We start from the raw sequence: 26,157 nt of genomic DNA, 5'->3' as shown, positions 1-26,157 counted from the left end.
CACTATCCAAGTTCTAAATATCACTAATTGTTACCTCTGTAATGATAATTATCTATTAAAGAGGCCATATGTTTAAAAATGAAACTATCACAATGATTTACATGTTGACATCACAAGCCTTGTCTCCATGCTCCCTTGCATTTGTACTGTTATCCCCTTGTTTTATATTCATCTGGTTGAAACTGTAAAATCAGTGTTTGTCAGATGGTGTTCCACAAAAAATATAAATCGCAATAAGAGGTTGTGTGCTTCAGATGAGGTTCTTTTATTTTTTCTCTCTTGCTCTCCCATGGGAAACCATAGAAAGACAGCTGGAGGAGGTTTGATTAATAGAAAAAAATCTGACTGTAAGGATGTACCTTTCCCAGATGTGAATAAGCTAACAAACCTTCTAAAGAAAACCACAATTACTAAAATGTGATAAAAAATTACTTTATTAAAAATGTGCAAATATAAAAATGTCACAATAGTAAAACAAACAGTGAGAGCTGTGTTTCCATTTTTAAACTGATATTCTAAAGAAAACACAATTAAACTGTAATGTAAATTTTATTAAAATATGCAAATATAAAGTCATTACAAACAGGGTTGGCTGTGTTGCTGGTTTAAGAACGGTTCTGTAAAGCATGCTGTCAGGATACAAAACCAAATGTTACTACTTGTTTTTCAAAACTTTAGACTGTTACAACTAAGAACGTTTATAAATCTAATTTTTTTTTCATAATTTATTCTGTCTGTTTACTTCTTCCATTTGAATTTGGAGAATGAAGAGAGACTTGGTCTTGCTTTTGTTTATACCAATTTCACTTTTGGGCATGTATATATTAGCACAATGGTGTACTTTTTGGGTTGCAAACACTGCAATGAAATATTTTAAGTTGAACACAAATTATGTTTTCATTGCAATTTTTAAACAAAATGTCATAACTATATTTCAGTGATTTGTATGTTTATAAAGTAGTGTTTTTTTTAAAAACAATCTAAATTTGGTTCCTTATTTACCCAATTGTCTCTTAAATCCTGAATAGGAAAAATAGTCATATGAAACTTTTTCCCCTATACATCTCAAAATAAGCATTCACAGTTTGCACTGTAGCAGGTTATATGTTTTAAGAAAACTAGGTACAAACAAATATCAAAGGCAATAGCTGTGCTTTAAGTTATATTGCTGTTTGGTGTTTTGAGATTTATTTGTGACAGAATAAATAGTTCCTGAGTAAAAGTATAGGAAGAATGCAGTAAGTTTAAGGGAGAAGGAAAATTGACTTTGAAAGGCTACCAAGAGAAGGTGGCACCAGCTGACATTTACTTCTGCTGGCCCAAAGAATCTTAAAAGATCTCCTGACTTTTATAGACTTGGAGAGATCTTACAGTTCTGACTGGGAGAAATCAGCTGTCTCCTACACTCATGTTTGTTATTCTGAGCATGATCCAAAGCCCAGTGAAGTTTTATCTCCGACTTCAATAGGCTTTGAGTCAGACCCTCTGTGCCTTCTCTACAGTTAGTGAAACCATCCAGCCTGATCTTAATTCAGGCACTTGGTAATGACATGAGGGGACTTCAATGAGCATATTCACAGTTCCTCATGGAGTTGTTTAGAGGTAACTTCTTCCCAACACTGATGACATTTGTGAGCCAGGGAAGCAGGTTAAAAGGAGATCATAGTTATCCTGAAAAATCAGTATAGCAGAGTGAAAAGCTTTATCAGAGTGAAAATCCACACCCCTGAGTGATGCAGTTATATTGACCTAACTCCCACTGGAGCCAACGCTACGTCTACAGGAGTGCTTCTTGGGGAGGTGGAGTACCTACGTCAATGGGAGAAGCTCGCTTGTTGACATAGGTAGTCTCTTCACTAAGCACAACAGTGGCATAGCTGCACTTGTAAGTGTAGACAAGCCCAAAGTTTCAACATTTTTCCTCACTGTTTCCCTCCTTCCATTTAGATAATCCTTCCTTTATTCATCTTCCTTTTGCTTGTTTTCTCCATCCTTCGCCCCCAACATAACTAACAGTTGAAAAGTGCAACTGGGCTTTGGACATCCCTTAATGCGCAAAAAAATCAGAAGCTCATTACCTGCAGCAGCTAGTGGTGGCTTTCCCATGATTGTCTCCTGCTCTCCCATAAGATGTGGGCATTAAAGGAACAGTGCGAGTAAAAACATGGCAGGAGGGGGAGAGATATTTTTTAAAAAGCTCTCATGAACCTCATCTGCTCTCAGAAAAAAAAGACTGCTATAACAATTGTGCTTAAATTTATATAACCTAGGCGATGAGGGAATATCAAAGTCTTTAGCTGGCAGATCTGCAGACACAGTGTAATCAGCTCCTGCGACAGGAGTGTGCGGAATAGAGAAGGACTTGCTGCTAAGTGGACCATTGGGGGCCCAAGAAAGGAAGGAAGCAACCTCCCCAAAACCTGGGTAAAATGTTCTTGGAGGTTTACATCAATATGGTTCATGTACACAGTACACAATATGCATTTATGCCCTCTCCTCCCCCAGCTTTTGCTGCCACTCCAGCAGATTTGCAGCAAGTTCGCCAGAGTTAATGCTTATTGCAAAAACGTGACCCTCTAGTATCAAACTTGAGTTTTAGCCACAATGCGCCTGCAACCGTCCTGTGAGGATGTGTTCAATGTTTAAATGCAGGCAATAGCTTTTGCATTTTTTATTACATAAAATCCATATGAAAAAGCTGGAAGGCCAAGAGCACTCCCGGGAGGGAGGGGTTTCTTAGTAAGTGCTGGCAGTGTTTTGCTATCCACCATCCTTAAGACATGACCATTCAACTGAACAGACCTGCATAGAGAGAGGTTGTTGGGTTAGTTATGCATTGTGTGCACCACCTAACACAAAGCTCACTTGGTGTGACTGGAAGAAAGGAGAAAAGCGCGGACATTAAGGCAGATTTATGTTGCTTTAAAGTAGTTAAACCACTTCCACCCCCATCCGTACAGACTCAGAAGTGTACAGGATACTGGCAGCATGTCTGCTAGATCTATTAAGCTGCCTGCAAGCTGCATTTATGTATATGATACACACACACACACACACACACACACACACACACACACACACACACACACACACACACACACACACACACACACACACACACACACACACACACACACGTGGGGTAACTAAAGAAAATTGAAAAGTAGACTTGTTTTGTTGTTAAACTGTTCACAATCACAAGTTGGGTGGAGAATGTACTTTGAAAAGCACAGATAAGCTTCTGTTTCTCTTGAAACTGTTAATACACGACAGCCAAAGAGGTGCACTCAGACCAGATCACCACAGTGGTCCCTTCTGACCTTAGAATCTAAGGATGCAGATCCTTACCATTTTTATGTGTTAGTGATATTAATAGGAGATGTTAAACACAGAAGGCCTGGTTCTAATTTTAATAAAACCAATGTAAATTAAGAGTAACTCCACTGAAATCACTGCAGTTACACCTGTGTTCAAAATCGGTCTGAGATTAGAATCAAGCCTAAAATACTGAACCTGGATACAGGCAGCCTTTTTGATCAATACGTTTTTGTGATGTTCCATCACTCCCATGTCCCATATTAAATGCAGAAACAGATCATCAATAATAGTCATTACATGGTAGCTCTGCAGACATATCAATAACATTTATAAACAGTGCCTGGTTTTAAGAGACCAAATGTTATAAGTGAGCACTTACAAAAAACTAAAACATCAAAGTAATTATTTTTTATCCTAAAAAATTGAAAATAGAGACCTGTTTTTATAGCTCATCTACATGATAGTGAGAGTACAATTTACAATAAAAGAAAATGGATTCTCACCTGGAAAGTATGTGCTGTTCCCCATGAGGTAATAAAAGGTATTCATCTATATGCTTATTAGATAAGTTATGGGGCAACTGCACGTGTTTGGTGACATTATAGAGGTTTAAAAGAAACAGAGTAACATCCCCTTCTTTGTACATTGGGCTGAAAGGGAAGAGAAAGGCACATTAGCAATTACATATTAAAAATACGTGATAGTATTTGAAAGGAGCTGTATTCACAATTGGGCAGATCACATTCCCTCTTCACCAGAACAATTGTGGTTCCTCTGCCCAGGGAGAGCATGAATGGCAAAACTCCATGTGTGTGTCTGTGCCCCCAGTGCACCAAGAGTGATGAACTGCTCACAACATCCCAGAATGCAGGGAGACATGGGATGGGCTGCTGGATCTGCAGCTATGTCTACCCCACCAGCCCCAGTGCCTTAGCCACTAAGGGAGCAACATCGATGGCAAGGAGATGAGGTACAAGGTTGCACCTGCAAGTACACTGCTCTCATTTCCTTAGAATTAGTTCTATGGCGGGTAAGAAGACTCCTTCCAGAGCCCCTCACAAGAGGCAGGATATTGGACTGGATGGACCCAATGGTGGTGGTATTTTTTTGTAGTACAGTAGCATCCAAAAGTACCAGCTGAGATAAAGGCCCATTGTGCTAGGCACTGTACACGCACATTCAGAAGCAGTCCCTGCCCCAGAGAGTTAGACCAAAGGGCTGGGGGGAGAAAAAAGAAATATCTCGATTTTACAGATGGGGAACTGAGGCACAGTGAAACGTGGTGACTTCCCAAAGTCTCACAGGATGTCTGAAGCAGAGCAAAGAATAAAAAGCTCAGATTTCCTGAGTACCAGCTCAGGGCTTTAACCACAACATCATCTATACCTTCTCATATAATTCCTATGGACCGAGTTGTTGAAAGTTTCATAAGAGACTCCTGAATGTTTTTCTAGAACTCCCCTCCCCATTCTAGGTGTTACACTGTGTAACTGCAGATTAATTGCGGGGCCTGATTTACAGCCCCGCTTAGCCTGTCAGAATGTTTCCATTGGTTACAATGGGCTAATTGTGCATTAAGGCCCCTATTTTTACTGTATTCAGTTGTTCCCGGTTCTTGTATTTAAATGCTTACTTGTGGTTATTCGTGCAATGAAGGTACACTCGAAGCTTCTTTGGATCTGCTCCCTTCAGGCCAACTTTTAGTACCTTGGTGCCGACCAGTTTTTTGTACAGCAGAGAAAGCCAATAATCCTGTGTTGCATATAAAAAAACATGTTTCCAAATGGCAAACAAGGTATTTTAGGTAAGAGGGAAATTACACTCAGACACTAGACTACAATATCACCATGCACTGTGTCAGGGGTATCCAAAACGTTACCCTAACAAGGTCTCAATGATAACTAGCCAGGAGCTTGAGGGCCACATCCAATATGCATGTACCAGGGCAGGCTGCAGCCTCTCATTTTTAATACCTAAGTGCAGACTCCTGAAACCACTAGATCCATCATCCAATGATGGATATTGAGCCACGCTGGGCTCGCAGTCTCCAGTGGCTGCACCTCCCACCCTCCATTAAATTGCAGAACTTGGCAAGCAATACACGGTATGTTGTTATTGTACATTCACTCTGCTACCACCATGAAGCTGTTGGGAGTGTGAATACCCTCATGCAGATGATATATAATGACTAAAAACCCAGTAACTGCATCTGCTAGTGCAACTTAGAGCTAAAGCAGTATATGGTGACAGACTTGTTTGTTTAATTAAGAGAGTCGCTTTTCTGCTATTTTGGTGCTTTTCCTTTTATTTTCTCTTTTGTAATGTCTTTCATATCAAATTAGTTCAAATTCACAACAAATAATGTGACAAAGAAAAATCCTGTTATCGATTTGCTGAGTGTAGAAGGTACATTTAGAGCTATTTTGCTCTCCTCTCTTCATAGGGGGATAATAGGAGTCCTTCAAGTGGGAGATGCAGGTCTTGATCCTGCACAATGGTAAGCACCTTCTGCAGAGTGTTGAGCGCCCTAACTTTCAACTGAAATCAACAGGAGCTGAGCAGCCCTCAGTACTTCACAGGGATGGACCCTCAATTAGCTCTAGCCGTGCCTGGTTTGAACAGCTCTTTTCCAATAAAGCAGTTTTATAAATATCAGGAGATCGATTCCAAACTCGTACAACCGAGAGAGTCAGGAGTAACTCCACTGAAGTCACTGTAATTATCCTAATGCAAAAATGCTGTGAGATCAGGATCAGAGATCCATGTATTTAAATTGCTGCACTGTTCCTTGTTGTAACTTGGTTTGTTTTCTGAAGAGGAGATAGCATACACTGCAACTCGCTTTCTGCTAGATTAGCTCTGTAGTTCTAACACCAGGGAAAACATGGACTTTAGATAAGCTTGGTAGATATGTCTTGGAAAACACATGGGGAAAAGACAAGTTCCATTTTAGCAGACTCGTTTCCTTCCCCATAACAATATGTATAAAGACCATATGAAGGCTGACTGGTTCCAAAATAAGACTGTTATTTTTAAATTTTCTCTGGTTCATGAAACATATTTGCCCTGCAGAATGAAGATCTAAATTTTCAGATGAGTGATTCACCAGCAAACCGGATTTATTTACAATCATATACATTTCCCACTATCTACTTTAGATAACTTCTATTTTAGATTAAGGAAAACAAGAACGACAAATACTAACTCTTAAATTCCCCCACAGCCCTGCCCCCTGGGGACATCTTACAATGAGCAGGATACATAAAACAGCATCATAGTTACATACACCAATTTCCATTATAAAGCCCTTTTTCATGAATTTATAGCAGCCACAACTTGGAAATAGATCAAGTGTGGGGAAGGAAGGAAAGAAGGATGAGAACTATTACTCCTCCCCATATCCATGTATAATCGCAATTAGCACTAATGAGAGTTCTACACTCATAGAAAGAGAGTAGAACCTTTATAGTTAATCCAAATAAATCTGGATCCCTATGTTATAAGGAAATGAAAAAGTGTATTGGTTTCTGTTGCTTTTTTATCTCAACGATTATGACTAACAACTTTGTTCTTAAAAATAACATTCTTATGCTATTAGCTCATAACAAATAACTAAGTTGAAATATCTCAAATCATTAACATTTGAAAATCATTTACCACTCATTAGAGAAACCCCCAAACCAAAGCATGGACTCCTCAGAAGACTTGGGAAAGTTTGTATCTAGATCAGAACATTGTGGCTCAGGTCCATCTCTGCTGCTCAAGCACATAATTTTTCCTCTATTTTTCTTTACCTATTGCTTTCTTAGACTGCACATGACCCATATTCAGAACTTAATTGATTTTAGATACATGGATACTGTGACAGAATGTAACCCTTTGATCACACCTACACGCTAGTATAATAATTTTTGTACAAGGCATGTCTTGTACGGTATCATTTGAAAACTCATGATTTGCTGGTCAGCACAGTCCTGATAAAATATGTGTGGCAACACTGTCAGTAAAGTTATAAGAGTTCCTTCTATGATGTTATTAACACATGTTCCAAACCCCATAGTCCTGCCCAAACAGAGCTTGGCAAACAGGTCTGTCCTAAATAAAGGAAGGTATACTCTGCTTAATTTGCATTTAAACAGTAAACAGAGTCATCAGGCAGGAAGGGAAACAAAGGAAGCTCAAACAGGTGAGAAAAAACCAGCATAGAACATCCTTCCACATTGACTTTTCGTCTCCCATGCTCAGCTGGGAATGTTTTTGAAGACAGGGACTGAAACTTTAAAAAGGAGGGACAAACACCCCAAGGCACCCCTCTCTCTTTCCCTGCTTATCGCCTTCACTGTACCTGAATGGACAAAGGAAGAAATTGGACTCTGGGGGAGGGTTCCCGTCCCACAGTTTGGTCAGTAAGACCGCAGTAAGCATGTGGTGAGAAACGTTGCTTGAATCTGATATAGTTTGTTAAATTAGGTGTTAGTCTTTATTTTTCTTGTAACTATTTCTGACTTTTACACCTTATTGTACTCACTTAAAAGTTCTCTCTTTGTAGTTAATAAACTTGTTTTATTAGTTTATCTAATCCAGTGTGTTTAAATTGAAGTGGCTGGATAACTTCATTTGGGGTGACAAGCTGCGTGCATATTATTCTCTTAAAGAAACAACCAACTTAATATAATTTGTACTGTAAAGGAGAGGGCTGGGCAGTGCAGGACATACATTTCTGAGGGGAAATCTGGGACTAGGGATGTGTTGGGGTCACCCTACAGTATAACCAAGGCTAGTGAGAGCCAGAGTGTAACCCAAGTGTGGCAGGCAGGCTGCAGTTACATACGGACACTCAGGGTGTGGCTTGCATGCTGGAAGGCTGGTTGTGAGCGGCCTAGATGGAAGCTACTTCAGTAACGCATCGTAAGGCACCCAAGGCAGCAGGGCAGGAGTGACACACCTGCTCATTAGTCTAGATTGTACCCTGGTATGTCACAGGCATGTATATGTGAGTCTCTTTAGGGAGGTAAAAATAGCTGGCATCTCTCTCCACATCAGGTTTAACCAGAATACAAATAGATACAATATGTATGATTATTATTAAGGCAATGCTATTGTATACGCACAGGCAAAGGTTCAAAATTTGCATCCACCAGGTGATAGGTTCCTGCTCCGTAGAACACTTGTCGCATCACCACATCAATACCCATTCTGGCCGACAGTCCTAATTTGTCCAACCACCTGCCAGAGAACAGGAGACAAAAAAAGAAAAAAAAGTTTGCATCACCATCACCAAAATAAACAGGGAAAAAACTGCTCATTTAAACTACGTTACATGCCATCTCAGCGGCCTTGTACATGAAACGAGAATTAAAATCAAAATGATAATACTAAGCACAAAAACCCCATGAAACTAAATCAAAATACAGAAATGGCAGGAGCGTCTCTGAAAATCCATTTCACATTCCATCTGACTAGCTGTCTGAGTCTACTGTGCTGTTTCCTTAATCTCTCGTCACCATCTTCGTCTTGAGTAAAGAGCAGCAGCCTATGGAGATGAAAAGGCTCAGCGTGTGATTGTGTCCTGAACAGAAGCAATACGTTTCAGATGGAGCCTCACATGAAGAGATCATCTCGTGCTCTAGCTTTTGACTTTCATTTGTAAAAATAATTCTCTAGATTTTTTGGTCGCTAAAACATGAACCAGACATGAACCAACGCAGTTATGTCTGCCTGAGTCTCCAGACTGACTGAAAGTAACTTCTGAGAAAAGCGTAAACACTGTCTTTTCATTTCAATGAAGCGTTAACGTTGAAATCCAATGGCAACAATTTAAACATCTGTGTGGTGAGTTATTTCACTGTCAGCCAAAAAAAGAAATACAGACAAACATATGGTGAAGATCTGCTCTGTCAGTCGCATCTTATTTTTGCATCACAAGTGGAGGGTGCGCCAGCTATGCATGAAACTAGGCATAATACCAGAACTTCCCCCCCCCAGTATGATCGGTGTTAGTATGCTGAGACCTGTAGTTTCGCTGACCCACACCTCCAAACGTACACATGAACCACTGACCCTACAGAATGCTACGACGGTTGTACTGCGGTCTACAGGCCACACTTATTTTGGCCACCCTTTCCATACAGCGTTAAAAGTCAAGCAAACATTCTCCTGGCCAGTACTTAACATAAAATACCAGGTCTTTGGCTAGATCCCTCACACAGGGAATGTTTTGGGATCAATGTTCTCTGTTCCTAACTGGCATGAGAGTGATCACCTCAGGTCTGTATGCAGAAGTGTTATGAGGCTCCAAAGAAAGCCAGTCCTACTCAGACAGGGGAATGTTGCTGACATGCTGGGCATTTAATGGTGGTCATTTAACTGGAGGAGCTCCTGAAAAACCCAGAGCCCTACAGAAAAAAGGAGAAACTTTAAAGACCTGCTGTTCTACTTACATAAAACCAGCAATATACGTATTAGACAGTCTGGGAGCTCCACCGCCATAGGCTGAACTTGTTTCTCCCAGCCACACCTTTTTACCAGGTACAGTTCCATCAACAATCTAGAGAATGTTGCGTCATTAGGATAAAGAGGGGAAAGTAAGTACATATATGGATCTGCCTAAATAAATAGTCACAAATTATGCACTTTAGAACAGATCTCTAGAGAGATCACATGACTTTCAGTGCCTCCTAATATGATTATATTTAATGAGGAAAGATTCCATAAGAGTTCTGATGAACAGGAGTAGGGGAAAGAAAATTTATATTTTTTAAACTCACATATATTAAAGAATAGATTCTCAAATCTAAATTAATCAGGACCAGACTCTGCAACCCTTACACACAGTATCTTACTGTGTAAGTAGTCCTGTTGAAATCAGCAGGCGTATTCTGGGAATAAGATATTACTTAGTGTGAGTAAGGGGGCAGAATCTAGCCATAAATTTCATCTCTGGGGCTATGATTGCATGAACAAATAACTATCAATTCATTTTCATGGTTTATAATATTCTGCTTAGTAGATACCAAGGCCTCATATTAAAATATCTTCCTTGAGATCAAAGGTTGTCAGCACTGATATTTGTTATATTATTTACAATGAGTACAGCATCTAAATATTGAGATTCTTTAGATGTATAGCTAGCCAAGAATTTCTATTCTGGTTCTTATACGCCCATCATCATGGTAGCTGAGTGTACAGACAATTTAACACAACATTGTACCTGAAGAACATCTTTTACTGCTGTAATAAAGGTATCCAGCACTTCAGGACTCAAGAAATCCTCTCTGGTAGCGATTCGTCCATTTACGTAGTAACTGAAAGGTTAAGAGACATCCCAACGAAGCAAAACTAAATGACGCAGCCAAAGTTACAAAACATGATTTAAAGAACTTTGTTCCCTTATATAGTTATTCATCTCACTGGTGTCTGTTCTTACAGATTTAACATCAGTATTTTGCCCCTGCTATTCTTACACATGATTTCAAGCAGGGATAAGCTCAGCCAGTAAAAAACCGCTTTGCCTACTCTTGCCTGGGCACATATGCGAGTTGCTGGCCACCACTGACTAAATCAGTATATATCATAAAATTGTGAACAGCCCAACTTTTAAAAATCAAGATCCCAAATCATTAAATGTTTACTGGTAACTAGACATGTGTGGGGCCTTTATTGCTCATTTATGATGTATAACAGTGGTTTTCAACCTTTTTTCATTCGCAGACCCCTAAACATTTTTGAATGGAGCTGCGGACCCCTTTGGAAATCTTAGACAGTCTGTAGACCCCCAGGGATCCACGGGCCACAGGTTGAAAACCACTGATGTACAAAGATAAACAGAAAAAATACTGCGGCTGTTATTTACATTAGGTCTGTCACGTTCCAACTTCCCACTTTTAGCTGGAGGACTTTGGTGGTAACATCCCAAAAGGCTACAGCTTTCCCTGTCATCAGCTGAAGGGGGCGAGGGATGTTAAGTCAGACTCGTCTTATGGGTTGGGAAAATCAATATCTCAGGTTTCAACCAGTTATGGTGTTACCATTTCAGTCCTCCCCAAAATTGCTACGGCCATCCACCCACAAAAGATAGTCAAAGCCTGATTGTAATGGAGAATCAGAAAGGAAAGTATATCTGTGTGCAAGTGGAGGGGGTGGAATAGAAAGATCTTTGATATCTCCTTTATACATTTATATAGACACGCTTTTCTTCTTGCTTTGTGGTTCACCTTTGGATGTACATGTAAAAACAAAACAAAACACATAACTCTGTCCCCTGTTTCACTTAGTTGCCAATCCTGAGTTCAGCATTACTGTGTTTGACCTAAAAAAGCTGACATCAAAACCAGCTGGAAATGTGCAGAGTGCTACAAGTGTTTTGAGGACATCACTGCTACAGGGAAAGAGAAATTCAAGAAGTGGACATTAAAAAAATTGATTTTTAACCTGAGATCACAAAACTAACACTGCCTTTCTTACAAATGGCTTCTCCCCATTCACACAGAACCTGAATATCTAGACCTAAAATATTCCAGCAACACTCCAACTGCAGCCAATTTCTGTAGCAAAATCACTTCTCTACATTAGTTGCTGGCTCTGTTATTAAGGCAGACTTGCTGCGTATAGTGAAATATTATTTGTCTATCTAATTAACTTAGTGGGTTCACTTATGTAGAGTTGTATTAATTAGTTTCTTTATTTTACAAACCTTAATCAAACAGGATTTTTTAAAAATGTATTTTAATTACATTTTAAAAATACATTACAGCTGTATAATATTATGTGATAATGACCTGGGATCTTGAACAATATAGATCCAAAGTCAGGAAAGCATTTCTATTCAGGAAAGCACTAAAGCATGTGTTTAAGTCCCATTGGTGACAAAGATCTAAGAACATGCTTAAGGTTATGCACATTCTTAAGTGCTTTCCTAAATTAGGGTCCTATTTTATAAAGCTTTGCCCATATGTCAACACTTAAAAACATCACTAGAACACATACATGGGAATTGGCAATTCAGATAACATTTCTATGATTTACACACTGGGTTGGGTCCCAATCAGAGGCACATTGTCAAACGTGAATGGGAATTTAAGCGTGCATCTGAAGCTGTATTAATGGTAATTGCATGGGTAATTCTCAGAATGGAAGAAGTTAGTCTTTAACCTGAAGGGGTTTTGTTTACACTAAACTTGAACAGGCAGAAGGAATGAAGAAAAACGCAGAATGTAAAGCACCAACCCATGTTGCCTAAGGCTTCTGGGACCATCCCTATTTACACACTACATTGGTGGCATTAGTTTGCGCTCTTGGTGATGGTTTCTGGAATGTTCTCTAGACTAGCTTCTCTCTGACTGGGCTGAATTCTCAGTTGCACTCACACAGCGCCACTGACTATAATGAGGCAAACTGGTGCAACAGAGAATATGGCTCAGTTCCAGCACAGATCTCCTACCTACCGGGATGTTTAAAATGGCTGATGTGCTCCTTGTGTGGGAGGGCAGGCCAATCTGACCTGGTCACTAGGTCTCACTGTCTCTAATGATAGGCCTCCCAGCTATTCTGTGGGATAGTCTCAGAGAGAACTCAACCCCCTCCATAGCCTCAGCAACAAGTGGACAGGAGCATCCTTCAGCACCCAGGGGACTCCAACTTATAGGCCCCAACAGTATTGACATGGGCCTTATCCTCAAGGATATGACTCTCCCCCTTCCTCTCTCTTTCAGACTTATTGTCTCTACTAGCCAAAGCCTGTGTGTCAGCCAAGGGGCAGCTGGATCATGCTTCCACTCGGGCAACAGATAAACTTCCTTGAATTGCAAATGGTGTTTTTGCAACAAACAGCGTCCATCTCTAACACTCCTCTCTCAATTGTTAAGTTATTTGCATAATTAGTTACCCAGTGGCATTACTCTCATTTCTGACATGGCTGTTTCATCTGGGACAGTTCCTTGTGCTGTTTAGAGTGAACTATTAGCTAGAAAGTGCAAATTACTAACCAATTTAAGACTTTCTCCTTCTCCTTTATGCCAACCAAGCCCTGCTCACCTCCCAGTAGGAAAGTCTATTCGGTTACAAGTTCTGTAGCATTTGTGGAATTTTGAAATAACCTGGGCTGCTGCTCAGCCTGCATATGTCAAAGGCTGTGCCTGTCCAAATGCTACATATGCAAAAGCCCACCGGACCTTGTCTGTTGGAACAACACACTTTCCTGGTCAGAAAAATTGCTTAGCTCCTTGCATTGCTTTGAAAAAATGTACCTGCTAGGACTTCTTGGCTCCATCTTAACACGATGGAAGTCTCTCCTTTGTGATCATTGCTCACATAGGCTTAGTAATCACATGGAGCCCTGTACACAGCCACAGGAAGTAGACTCCTGGCTATCCTTACATTATAAAATGCTCAGGAATGCCACTGCATCTTTCCACCTTTACTGGAGCTGCATAGCCATGACCTGGAGCACCAAGAGGACTGTTAGATAATCCTAACATTTTTAAAATCTCTTCTCTTGATATATACTGTTTATTCAGAACAGGGAAAAGAGAGGTAAAATCATGGGGGAAACTCCGTGCATGGCATTGAAGGAGTCCTGGGATACATCAGCATGGTGGGACGGAGAAGAAATAGACAGGCATTTTGGAAAGAGACACAAAACTTCCATGCAGGAATTGTCAAAAGTCTGGTACCATACAGAATCCTCATCAACACCTAACAAGCAAACCTTATAAAAAATAAGAAAAAAAGTCACAATCTGTGTTTACAAATGCTGCCAATTAAATCTTTCACTGATATTTTAGCACTACTAATCGACCTCCCACTACGTGCCACCCTCCCTTTTCAAACGCAAAGCCAAGAAACTTGCAGAATAACATTGTTTCAATACGCTGTATTGCAAAATCATTATGAAATATGAGAACCTTTAGATTAGTCAGTCTTTAAGGTCTGATCCTGAAAAACCTGCTTACTACCATGATAACTCGCCATGTTCGTTTGGGTTGCAAGGTAGGGCCCTAAATGATTTATTTTGTTATTCTTTTTATTAAAAGTAGGATATTGTTAACTCAGGGTTGGTGTAACATCATGCTGCCAGGTGAGTCACTGGCAGTGGGGACCGAACCTGGGTCTTTTATTTCTAGGAGCTTGTGGCTCTACTGCATGAGTTAAGACCCCACTTTGTATGCAAATTCATCCACTTCTCTCTGTGGCCTACCCACCACTCGACGGGGACAGAGTTCCACAGCGAGTGTGTGTGTGAACAGCTGTTTCAACTGATGTTTTTCTACTTTTGCCATCACGGTATTTAAAATCAATAATGTTTCACAAAAATCTGTATCTATTAATACTATAGCAACCAAATAGATACTTAATACTTACTGATGCCAGGTAACAGAATCAATTACTTTCCCTCCTGATTTCAGGAAGCTGTCAACAGACAAAAAATACCTCCATTATTTTGTGGGGCTATGAGCACAAAACAGAGTTGCAGAAAACTAATCCTGCCTCTGAGTGATCTTGAGCAAATCACTCAACCTTTCTGAGCCTCAGTTTACCTCATCTATAAAATAGGGTTAGTAGCATTTACCTACACCAGTGGATTGTTGAGGGTAATTTAACGTTTGTGCAATATTTTGAGATTCTCACATGCAAGACACTAGTTAAAACTTTTATTTAAACAGGATTTAGTGACTACAGCAGAAGTGGATTTGGGGCTTTTTGACTGGTATCAGAAGATGTACAAAAACCTAAAGCACAAGCTTTGCATTATATCAAATGCTGCAATCTCACTGATGCAGCATGTGTTTTAGATACCTTAACCTAAATTTAAAAAATATTCATAATACCTTGCCCTACCTTCCTCCTTCCCTTGAGTTTTTAAAATTTGTTGTATGTATTATACTCAATTTATGCCAGTTATTTCTGGTAATATTTTACAGTACACTGGATGGACTGAAAAATAGTTTGTAAAAACAATAAATAATAGAGCAGTAAGAGACTGACACAGCATCTGTTATTATATCATTGCTGAAAGGTGAGGACTCACTTTTCTGGTGCTGACTGAAAAGTATGTGAGTTAGTGAGTTTCTGTCACTCTTTAGGGCCAGAGCTTCCGCCATAAATCAGAGTAGCTCTATTTACATCAGTAGAACTGAACCAATTTACACCAGCTGGGATTTAGCCCTTACTCTCTGGCAATGCAGTTATGATTTTAATCAGACTCTGACAGGCAGACAGTTGTTGGCTCTAGTTTTCCATAAAACTAAAACAGAATTAGTTCTCAATCAAATCTAATGTTTCAGTATCCTAACACCTTAGGCATGGTCCAACTGTGGAATCATCAGATCCCTTAAATTCTCAGTCCTGTCTCCCATACACATCTGCATTCTATGCTCAGAGTACTGCCTTCTCTCATCAAGTTTGTGATGGCAGGTTTCTGCTTTGTTACCTCTTCAGCAACTTCTGAGTGTTTTTCCGTGGTTGACCAACATCAGGGCCATAAAGTTTTGAATTCTTGTAACTGCTATAGTTTCTCAAAAGGTGATACAGGTGAATAAAGTCTTGCCCTAGTTGGGAACCATCAATATAGATGCCAGACTTCTTCCTGAAACTGTTTGGCTCTGAAAGAAACAAACATATACACACAGACTGTTCCTCAGTAGCGTTACAGAACAAACATATGACTCATTCAAAATGTGCACAGCAGTAATAACCAACCAACTTACAGAAAGTTAACTATACAGTTGGGCAGTAAATAAGCTATGAAATAAGAGACGGGAGAGACTACTACCACCCACTCCCAGGAAATGATTGTTCCATATAGTCTGTTTTCCAGACCTCTATCCAAATTAGTTCGAATAAGTAACGATGATGATATTTTGCACCTCTGTAGCGCCTTTCATCTGTGGCTGACAAAGCACTTTACAAACAGTGAATTGATTTAAAACAATTAAAGTGAGAGGTCTTCCACTGCTTCTCTGAGTCATGATTGAGATCTCACCCTTTCCCCCATAAAACACGCCCTCATTTGGATTTTTATCAAAGAGCTGTTCCTGAAAATTTGTCATTGTAGAAATTAATGGCCATTGCCATGTGGTAGTAAATATTTCCAGTATTCTCTTGCTCTCTCCCCCATTTCCTGGCCTGCTACGCTTCTCTTCTCAGTCCCAGAGAACCTCCCCACATCTTCTGTTATTAGAGATTTCTTCTGCTATGTATCACTATTTGTCTCCCTCTTGTCACCTGAATCCAGAGTCTCTTCTCCTGCTCCTTCCTAGTATAGCCTACTGCTAACCAACCCATTCCCAAACCCGGTATACAAATGCTCTTTCCCTCTACTGCATTACCAGAAATCCCCTCCCACTGAGCCAATGCCCCCTGGCCACTGTCGCTGACACCCTGCTTTTCCTGACCCCAGCACAGCAAATTACAGGGAGCATTCTCCCACTCTAGCTCCCTAATGGATTGCAGTTATTCATGTTCAGGATAAGAATGTAAGAGTTGCCCTCCTGGGTCAGACCAATGGTCTATCTAGCCCAGTATCCTGTCTCCAACAGTGGCCAGTACCATTATGGATCTATATGGCTTCAACTGCCACAAAGTGTTACCTGGATATCCCAAAATTGAGATTCATCCCATCTCTAGTTGTGGAACAATCTGACAACTATTAAAATTCCATCTTTTAGTTAATTTTAATAACGGAGATATCCTATCTCCTAGAACTGGAAGGGACCTTGAAAGGTCATCAAGTCCAGTCCCTTGCCTTCACTAGCAGGACCAAGTACTTTATTGATCAGTTCGCAAAACAGTATGAGATGTAGGCACAAAAATCTCTCATTGGCTGCAGAAACCCTGTCAAATAAGAGTTTTCTGCAATTTTGCAGCCATGGAATGTACAAAATACCGTGGCCCCTTTTTGATCCAAGCAGCTACTCAGGGTTCAGGGGATGTTTCAGTTGTGAGCAGAAATTGGTGAGTGGGATATTTTCTTTGATGCAATCTTGTTTATTTACAAGGAACATACAAAGTCCTGCTTCTCCGAATGCAGGAGGAACCAATAACAAAAGGAGCAGTGTCTTAGCTTACAGTCCCAGGGCTCTCTACCCAGACTCAAAAGCCCTCTAGCTTTCACTAGGGTCACACTGTGTCACCAGCTACAGCTTTGTTTTCTTGCTTTTTGCCTCTGCCTCCCTCTCTGTTCTGTCCCCCGTTTCTGTGAATTCCCCCTTTCCTCAAAACACACTCCCCTACCCAAATACTTAGCAAAAGCACTCAGGTCTACACTACAGAGTTAGGTCGACCCAAGATATCTTATATCGACCTAATTATGGAAGCGTCTACATTTAAATTTTGCTCCTGCTGACGTAACTGCCCCACTACGCCAATGTCACTCTACCTCCATGAGCGGCACACAGTCAAGGTCAATGTAGTTAGGTCGATGCAGTGTCAGTTTAGACACTGCATTGCTTATGTCAAATGTTACTGGCTTTCAGGAGTCATTGAACAATGTCCCACCCTGACAGTACAATCGATACAAGTACTCCTGGTGAAGATATGCACCTCTGACACAGGGAGCAAAGCAGAGACATGCACAAGCAATGTAATTACTGCAGTGACTGTATGCCAATGTAAGCAAGGTTGACTTAATTTTGTAGTGTAGACATGGCCTCAGTCCAAACTCCCAGGCAGATTCACAACCTCTTTGTGTCTCAGGTGAAGGGGGCTTCTGATTAAATCTTCCTTGTGTTAAATGCCGGGTGAGCTCACATCAAATCTCAGACATTTGTGATCGATGTAGTCACCAATACCTCTCAGCATAATAATACCTACTATGATTACACTAACACTAACACACACACACCCCTCTCACGCTCTGCACTTACCATTCCCAAGTTCCCAAGACATGTTGTAATGCTGGGAAGCACAATAATCCAAGAGCAACTGAGCATTTGAACTATCCCACTGCAAGCCACCTTTTCGAAGTAAGGCATTAAGGCCAAAGATCAGATCCAGCTTTGAACACTTCGCAAAGCTATACAGAATGTCCACTGTACTTTCTGTAAGAAGAAAGACGGGGGGGGGAATGAATTATTTTCTTCAAAGTTCTGAAGTGCCACTTGACTTAGAACAAATATACAGCCTACTCATTGTGGTGATCATTCATTTTATTAGTGCTGAAGATGTATGTAGCATGTACAGCCCCACTGATTTTACAATCTTAAGGCCTTATCCTGTAAGATGCTGAGCATCCTCTCAACTCCCATTGCAACTGACAAATATTAAAACAGAAAAGAGACACTAGTGGTAACATTTTCAGTCACACGTCAGTGGCAAACTTTTAAATTTGTTGTAGACACATTGGTTCCTGGATACTAGAGAGACAAGGTGAGTGAGGTAATACCTTTTATTGAACCACCTCTGTTGGTGAAAGAGAGAAATTTTCAAGTTCACATAGCACTCCTGACGTGAAGGAGAGCTCTGTGTGACTCGAAACTTTGTCTTTCTCACCAACAGAAGTTGTTCCAATAAAAGGTATTACCTCACCCACCTTATCTATTTAAACTTTCAAAGGCATTTAGGAGCCCAATAGTCAAAGTCTCTTTTGAAAATGGGACTTGTGTGCTTTTGAATATTGTGAACTCAAATAGGTTTGCAACCTCCTAGTTGCAAGTCAGAGCACAAGAATGACCTTCCAGTTAACAGGTATTGTCACAAACATCTTACTTGTAATGGTGGTGTTTTTGTACTTTTTCCAGTACTGTTCCGTAAGGAGTATCTTCTCCTGGATGGGCCATTGAGATAGCAGTAGCTCCTCCACAGCAGTAGGAATAGATCTTACTCCACAAACACCTGTAGGCCAAAAAAGCCCCACGTCATAACAATAAACATATCATAGTATTGTGCTTAGGTTACAATAAATGGAGGACTGTATCCCACATAAGTTTGTACAGAGCTGCTCATTCATGCATTTCTGTAGGCTGAATCCTCCTGCTGAGTTCAATACATTAAATGTTAGAAAGGAGAATGATTGGGTTGATATTCCACCTTCTAAAATCAAATAAAGCCAGGTGTCTTTTCAACATCTAAAAATATTTAGCATTTACAGTGATGGCACTCACCGTGTTTCTACTGGTTTTAAGATTTTTGCCCGTTCTAACACAAGTATTCCCATTACAGGACAGCATTTAAATATGTGCAAAGCACATCTTTTCTTTAAGACATTTAGAGTGGGGACCGACTGACTGTGTTGGAATATGGTGAGTTTGGATTATGGATGGCTATAATTTGGTAGATTGTTTAGTTATTACTGGAGGCAGTTCTCTGAGTTATCATGCTAATGTCTTTAGATCTTGTATGCAAAGCAACTAGACAGACAACGTATTATTTGAATAAAGAGCCACAGTGCAGGAAGATGGCAACGTCAGCAGCTCTCATTGCACAAAACAGGAAAAACTCATTTCCTGGTTGAGGCAGTGAGAACTGCTGATCTCATTACAAGAGTGGTGAGAAAAAGGTCTTGGCAGAAGTTCTGGAAATGTTAAGTTTGTTCTTCAGGCAACATTTTTTAAAAAATGACTGAACTGATAAACCACACATCAACACTGTCGGACAGTAAACCGAGGAGGATGTACGTTCATAAGCACCGCAAGAGAGCAGGACAACGTACAAGAAATATTTCAATTTAACATCACCCACTAGTACCACTGTACAGATTGCTTTGTCAAGGCTTTTCATCAGTAAAACCAACTTTAGAAGGGTATAAATTCTCAGTGAAATTCATCAGGTGCTAAAACTTGGCATACGCAAGCCATCCGTTTAGAAGCCAAGTGCAGAATTTTTAAAAAAAACCCTATCCACACTATTTAAATATAAGGGTGGGATTTTCTAGAGCATTCAATGTTATCCTTACTCTGCTCCCCTTAAAGTTGGTGGGAGTAAACCATGGAACATCTAGTGAGTCATTGCCCCCTAAGATCCTTCTCCAGAGGGACAACCTTGGTTCATTTCATGTCACTGGAAGCTGACTGAGTAGATGACAAACCTGGACACTGATCTTTAAAGTTGCTTTTCAAGTTGCCCTAAGAAAGAAGAAAACCATGGTCTCAAAGAGAGTGGAAATAAGCCAAAACTGAGTGCTTCTGCAAATCCTCCGCAAGAAGGTAAAGCGGAATAATCTCCTCTCCTCCACCTAATTATTTTTGTCAGTTAGCGCTTTATTTTTAGGATGTAGCTGCAATTTCCCAGCTCCTGTTGGTGAAAGAAGAGGCTGGGAACGCTGTTCTGATGACATCATATAGAACAGCAATCCAGCAGAAAGGTGGATTTCCCAATTGTTAGGTAGGGATTCTGCCTGTAAAGTGATCGGTTTTCCACGCTGCATCTCAATTGTTGGTTTTTGTACTCTGGTACCAGTCAGAATGCACGAGGCTCTGATCACACAAACAGGCCCTGCTAGAGCTCATAATGTAAAGAAACCCAAGGAGTCAGCTGATGGGGCAAGGAAGACGGGCAGACTGTGAAGTACTGGGGCAGTGGTAAGGCAAGAGAGAGCAGTATGGAAGGGGTAGGAGGGAAGATGCTTCTGAAGACCCATGCAGAGAAGAATCTTCTAAACAGCCCTCGGCCACTAAGTTGGAGGCTTCACTTAGTGGTATCTCTAAGGCAGACTCCACACACCTGTGCTGTCCTCACCCAGCAGCTAGGAGCTAGTCCTCCAGAACATGGGACATGCCTGTCAACCTCAGGCGAGTCTACTGACATGTAAGCATGGAGTGGAATGCTTTGCCCTGTATTTACTGTATCTGCAGCATACTTTAAAGCACATTTTAATCAATTTAAATCAAAGACATGTTCATGGTTAACATGTTGCCATCTGTTTTACCTTGATTCTCCTGTGGTTCCCAAAAGTCTCTCTCGTCTAAAGTTGAATCCTTCTCTGGATCAAAGATCAGGAAGTCGGTTCTGGTGCCACCAAATCTCAAGAAGCCTGGAGACAAACCTCTTGCTAAGGTGCGCAGTTTGGGAGAGCTGCGGAAGGGAGTATTGAGAAATGGAACAAACATTTTCATCACAGTCAAGCATACTGTAATTAGTTGTAGAGATGGGTCTGAACATCAGAAACATTCAAATCCAGATGCAAATTTTGCAGCATGTGGCCTCAGGGGGTGTGGAGATTGCAGGAATTCCCCTCCCTTTCCTCTCTTTATACCTCCCCTTAACCATGTCACTCTCTGCCTCCTATTATACCCAGAGGCTGAGTGTGTTACCTCCAGCACTCCCAGATCCATACTTCAATCCCCTGCGTCATATAGCAGGGCTGCCACTAGATCATAGGATTGGCAGATTTCTGACTAAGTCATCAATGATTTTGTAAGTCAGGCAGCTGCTCTCCAGGAAAAGTCCTTACTTCTGATGAAAATGGTCAATGATACAACTGGGAGTATCCTTTGCAAATGAAGGATTTTTTCTATTTTGTTGTGGTTTTCCTCACCTTCCCTCTCTAAAAATTCCAACAATTGGAAGTGATGACAGAGCTTTAATGTCATGTTTGAATGCTGGGGGGAATATATGTACCCATGTGTCTCTCCTTCTGAAATAAGGAAACATTGCAACCGGCAGTTTGGAGTGCACCAGGGCCTTACCTACATAAGAAAGTTCCACTGGTTTAACTTAAAATTGGTTTTAAATTTTGATTCCTAATTGACCTAAGCAACACTGAAGCCAGTGACTCTTAAACCAAAAAGAGAGTCCACAAAGGGGCTAGCATCAATTTAACTTAGATTAAAAAAATCTATTTAAATTAAACTGGTCTACACAGAGAGATTGCCCAAGTTCTCAGCTGGAGTAACGTGAAGGGAACATGCTCCGTGAGCCCAGCCACTGCAAAGGAAAAGACAAGACTGCTCCTCTTCAGTCTGACCCTGCGGCAGAGACAACAATGTTCTACTTCACCGATGCTATCTCTGTTATGGAACAACTGTGCAGGAGATTATCAGCCGCCAATTACTTCCTCTTTGTGGCAGAGCCTGAATGATGAACTCTGATAGACATTTTTCATTCCACTTGCACTTTGCTGTTGAATGTCAGAGAGGTTAGAAGTGCACTAGGCAGGTTGAAGATAACTTCCCCTTCCCCCCGCCCCCACTTGCTGCTGGGTGCATTTTCAGTAGAAAAAGGGTGACTGGATGAGCAAGTGGCTCCCGGCCAGACGTGAGCAAACTACGGCCCATGGGCCTGATCTGACCCACCAACTGTTTTAAGCCAGCCCTCGAGCTCCCTCTGGGGAGCAGGGTCTGGGGCTTGCCCCGCTCCAGCTGGGGAGCAGGGTCAGGGGCCGCTCCATGCGACTCCCAGAAGCAGCAGCATGGTCCCCCCTCCGGCTCCTACATGTAGGGGCAGCAGGGCCATCCTTACCCATATGCAAGCTACGCAGCTGTGTGCTCCAGCAGTCAGCCTGATCCCCCGGCTGGCTGAGCCAGCCAGGAAAGCTGCCCTTGCTCCCGCCCACTCCATCCCTTCCCCATAGCCCCCGCCCCTGCTCTGCCCCACCTCTTCTCATCCCTGCTCCATCCCAGCCCCACCCTCACTCCACCCCTTCCCCTGAGCTACGTCCTGGGGGACTGCAGCAGGGGTCAGGCATGCCCTGCACTCACTGGGCAGTGGGAAGTGGAGCGACCAGGCCCCAGCCCGTTCCGCTGGCTCCTAGCCTTCCCACTGGTAAGTGCTGGGGTTGGTTCCCCCCTGCTCCCCAAGTCCCAAGGCTGGGAGCCAGGGGAGCAGAGTGGGCTGGGGCCAGGTCGTCCACCTCCTGCTACCCCGTGAGTGTGGGGTTGGGCTCACCCTGCACTCACTAGGTGGCAGGAAGTGGAGTGACCCAGCCCCAACCCATTCTGCTGGCTTGTGCTGGGGGGCAGGCCCCCCAGAGGCCTGAGGACACCACCCCCTGCAGAGGCCTGGGGCCAGCCTCCCCCCCACAGAGCGGATACGTAGGGCACCACAATGTCTAGGGATGGCCCTTAGGGGCATCCAGGGGTCTCCGCTCTGCACTCTGCCCCCGCCCCAAGCACTGCCCCCACAACTCCCATTGGCCAGCAACTGCAGCCAATGGGAGCTGCAGGGGCAGTGCCTGTAGATGGGGCAGCGTGCAGAGCTGCCTGGGCATGGCTCTGTGTAGGAGGTGGAGTGGGGACATGCCCGCTGCTTCTGGGAGCTGCTTGAGGTAAATTCCGCCCAGAGCCTGCACCCCTGAGCCTCCCCCATGCCCCAACCCCCTGCTCCAGCCCTGATCCTGCCCTCTGAACCCCTCGATTCCAACCCAGAGCACCCTCTGGCACCCCAAACCCCTCAGCCTCACCCCAGAGCCTATACCCCCAGCTGAAGTCTGCACCCTCTTCCCACATCCCAAACCCCTGCCCCAGGCCTGATCCCCTTCCCACCCTCCAAACCCCTCAGCCCTAGCCCAGAGCACTCTCCTATGCCCAAACTCCTCATCTCCAGCCCCACCCTAGAGCCCTCACCCCTTCCTGCACCCACACCCTAATTTCATGAGCATTCATAGCCCCCCATACAATTTCCATACCCAGATGTGCCCCTTGGGCCAAAAAGTTTGCCCACTCCTGCTCCAGGCTCTTATTCCCAGAGCTCAGGCAGTAGAAGAGAAGGGCAGATTTTCTTTGCGGCTAGCTAGAAGGAAGACTCCCATATGATGGGAGACCATCTCCAGTAGCCAAGCAACAGGAGGGATGCCAAAAAATGGCAAGGCCCAAGCCAAGAGAGAAGAAAGTGTTTAACAAGTCAAACATTAACACATTAATCCTCAACACTCCTGTGAGATGAAGGTAAAACTGAGACCTGGCAAAGGAAAATGCAACGGAAGGGCCAGGAAAAAAGAAAAGAAAAGAAAGAGTGAGGCAGGGTGAGGGGAGAGAAAAGGAAACACAGGAATGGGGACTAAGAGTAAGGGGATGTAGAGAACAGAAGCAAGACAAGCAGGATGAAAGCAGCTGCAGGAAAGAGGAAGTCAAAAGATGAAGAAAGAGATAAAAGGGATAGAAAACAGGTGGTAAAAAAGAAAAGATTTGTGGACACAAGAGAAGTAAAAGTGGCGGGGGGGAGGAAAGACATGGAGAATCAAAATAGAAAGGAAACAGGAGAGAGGGAAAACTCTGGTGAAGATTAAACATGGGTTGGTTTCTTTGGTGTATTTCCTTAGAAGGGCAGCGGATGAGAGAGGACTGCATTTTCCAGCAGGTGCAGATTCAGCCTCAGGCAGTGACAGAGCCTCCTTCACTTGTTTTACTCCACTTTAAGCAAAAGAGATAAGTGGGAGGAGAGTCCAAAACTGCACCAGGATTGGGAGATCAGTTCACTTCATGACCCTGCTCAGTGGAGGAGCTAGAAGGCTATAAGTTCAGGAGCCCCTCGATCACTGGAAGACTCTGCTTCCTCTGCGTTGTGGTGTTTGGCCCCCATCTGACCCTTGGTAGTTGTACTGCTCTCCTCTCCTGGGATTACACCTGTGCTCCTGTCACTGCACCTCAGCCCTACCTTTTTCTCCACTCAGTTCTCCTGCTCTCTTTAATTCAGTTTAAAAAAATCCTGTGGATTTTGTGCTGATGAAAGCTGTTGCAGTTACAGCCCTGCAGAACAAAGCACCTTGTTTATCCTCAAACCAAGTACAGCATGGGCAGTTGTCCTGTGAACTCCCTCCACCCTGCGTTCCTGCCAATGGGTATGTCTACACTGCAACAATACACCTATGACTGGCCCCTGTCAGCTGACTCAGGCCCATGGGGCTCAGGCTGGGAGGCTATAAAACTGCAGGGTAGAGGTCCTGGTCCAGAAGACCCCATAAGCATCTTGGTATAAAGAGCTTAGGATAAAGAGCGGAGCCTGAACTGACATAGGACCCCGTCCTTCTTTTCCATTCAGCAAACGGACAGGCCTTCCTGTCCCAGGGTGCCCCAAGCCTTGTGGAAGGGTTGGAAAGTCTGGAGGCTAGTAGGGCCCCACAGGTGACCTCTGCTAAGCTTTTAGCAGGTGGGTAGGAACCGCTGTTGTTTTTTTACATGTTTCCTCTGGAATGTTATTACATTAGGAATAAAGGCGCTTGCTTAGAGGGAGCTGGGCGCTAGCTGCTGACTGCTGGCACCCTGCTGTTCCTAGCCCTGGGAGAGAAAGCACAACACAGCACAGGCACTGGCCATTGGGCAGACTGGGGCTACCACAGGGTAAGGCAGGGAGCTGGGCAGCCTGTAAGTCCCTGGCCGCAGAGAGCAGGGCAGGATCCCCTGGACACCTGGCTGGGAGGGACTCCCTGGATGTGGGGGGGGGGGTGGCAGGATCTGGGAGGCTGTTTGGCCCCTGGGTGCGGGGGCGGGGGAAGAACGGACTCTAGCTACCCTCTGACTTCGCCAGGCTGGCGGCTGCAAATGCGGAGGGTCACAGCCCCCCACCCCCAGCCCCGTCTTTTAACGGAGAGGGGAGGCAGCCGCGGGGTGACCCGGGGGTGGGGGGCGCAGGGCGGGCCCGTCACTTACCCCAGGATGGGGATGAACCTGGGGTCCGCGGCCAGGTTGGCATCGATGGTGAGGGAGAGGAAAGCCGGGCTCACCTCCCGCGCCGGCTGCCCGCGCAGCTCGGCGCTCAGCACCGCCACCGCGGAGCCCGCCGCCTCCCCGGCCAGCAGCAGCAGCAGCCAGAGCAACATCCTCGCCCCGCGGACTCCGGGCTCCCGGCTCCAGCCGCCCGGCGCAGCTCCCCACCCGCGGGACGGGACAGCCCCCAGCCCTCCCACTAGCGGCCGGGCGGAGCCGAGCCGCGCCCCTGCTGGGGGAAGGCTGGGCAGGGAGCCCCCACGTG

General features: G+C 43.3%; 1 protein-coding gene across 1 annotated transcript; it reads right to left on the bottom strand.

Annotated features, from left to right (window-relative positions):
* Positions 1-411: 411 nt before the first annotated feature.
* HPSE (heparanase) lies at positions 412-26,032 on the bottom strand. The gene is made up of 12 exons (XM_030565000.1): positions 25,836-26,032; positions 21,179-21,324; positions 19,021-19,146; positions 18,180-18,353; positions 15,746-15,917; positions 14,677-14,724; positions 10,529-10,622; positions 9,759-9,865; positions 8,430-8,544; positions 4,952-5,070; positions 3,822-3,968; positions 412-2,802 (listed from the first exon to the last, which is right to left on the bottom strand). Exons 1-12 carry the CDS (start codon positions 26,003-26,005, stop codon positions 2,643-2,645), a joined length of 1,578 nt encoding a protein of 525 aa, XP_030420860.1. The 5' UTR covers positions 26,006-26,032; the 3' UTR covers positions 412-2,642.
* Between the last annotated feature and the right edge of the window lie 125 nt (positions 26,033-26,157).

This window comes from Gopherus evgoodei, chromosome 5 (assembly GCF_007399415.2).
Source record: "Gopherus evgoodei ecotype Sinaloan lineage chromosome 5, rGopEvg1_v1.p, whole genome shotgun sequence".
NCBI classification, from domain to species: domain Eukaryota; kingdom Metazoa; phylum Chordata; order Testudines; family Testudinidae; genus Gopherus; species Gopherus evgoodei.
Note: the sequence above shows the minus strand (reverse complement) of the source record. Positions and strands in the feature narration are given on the sequence as shown.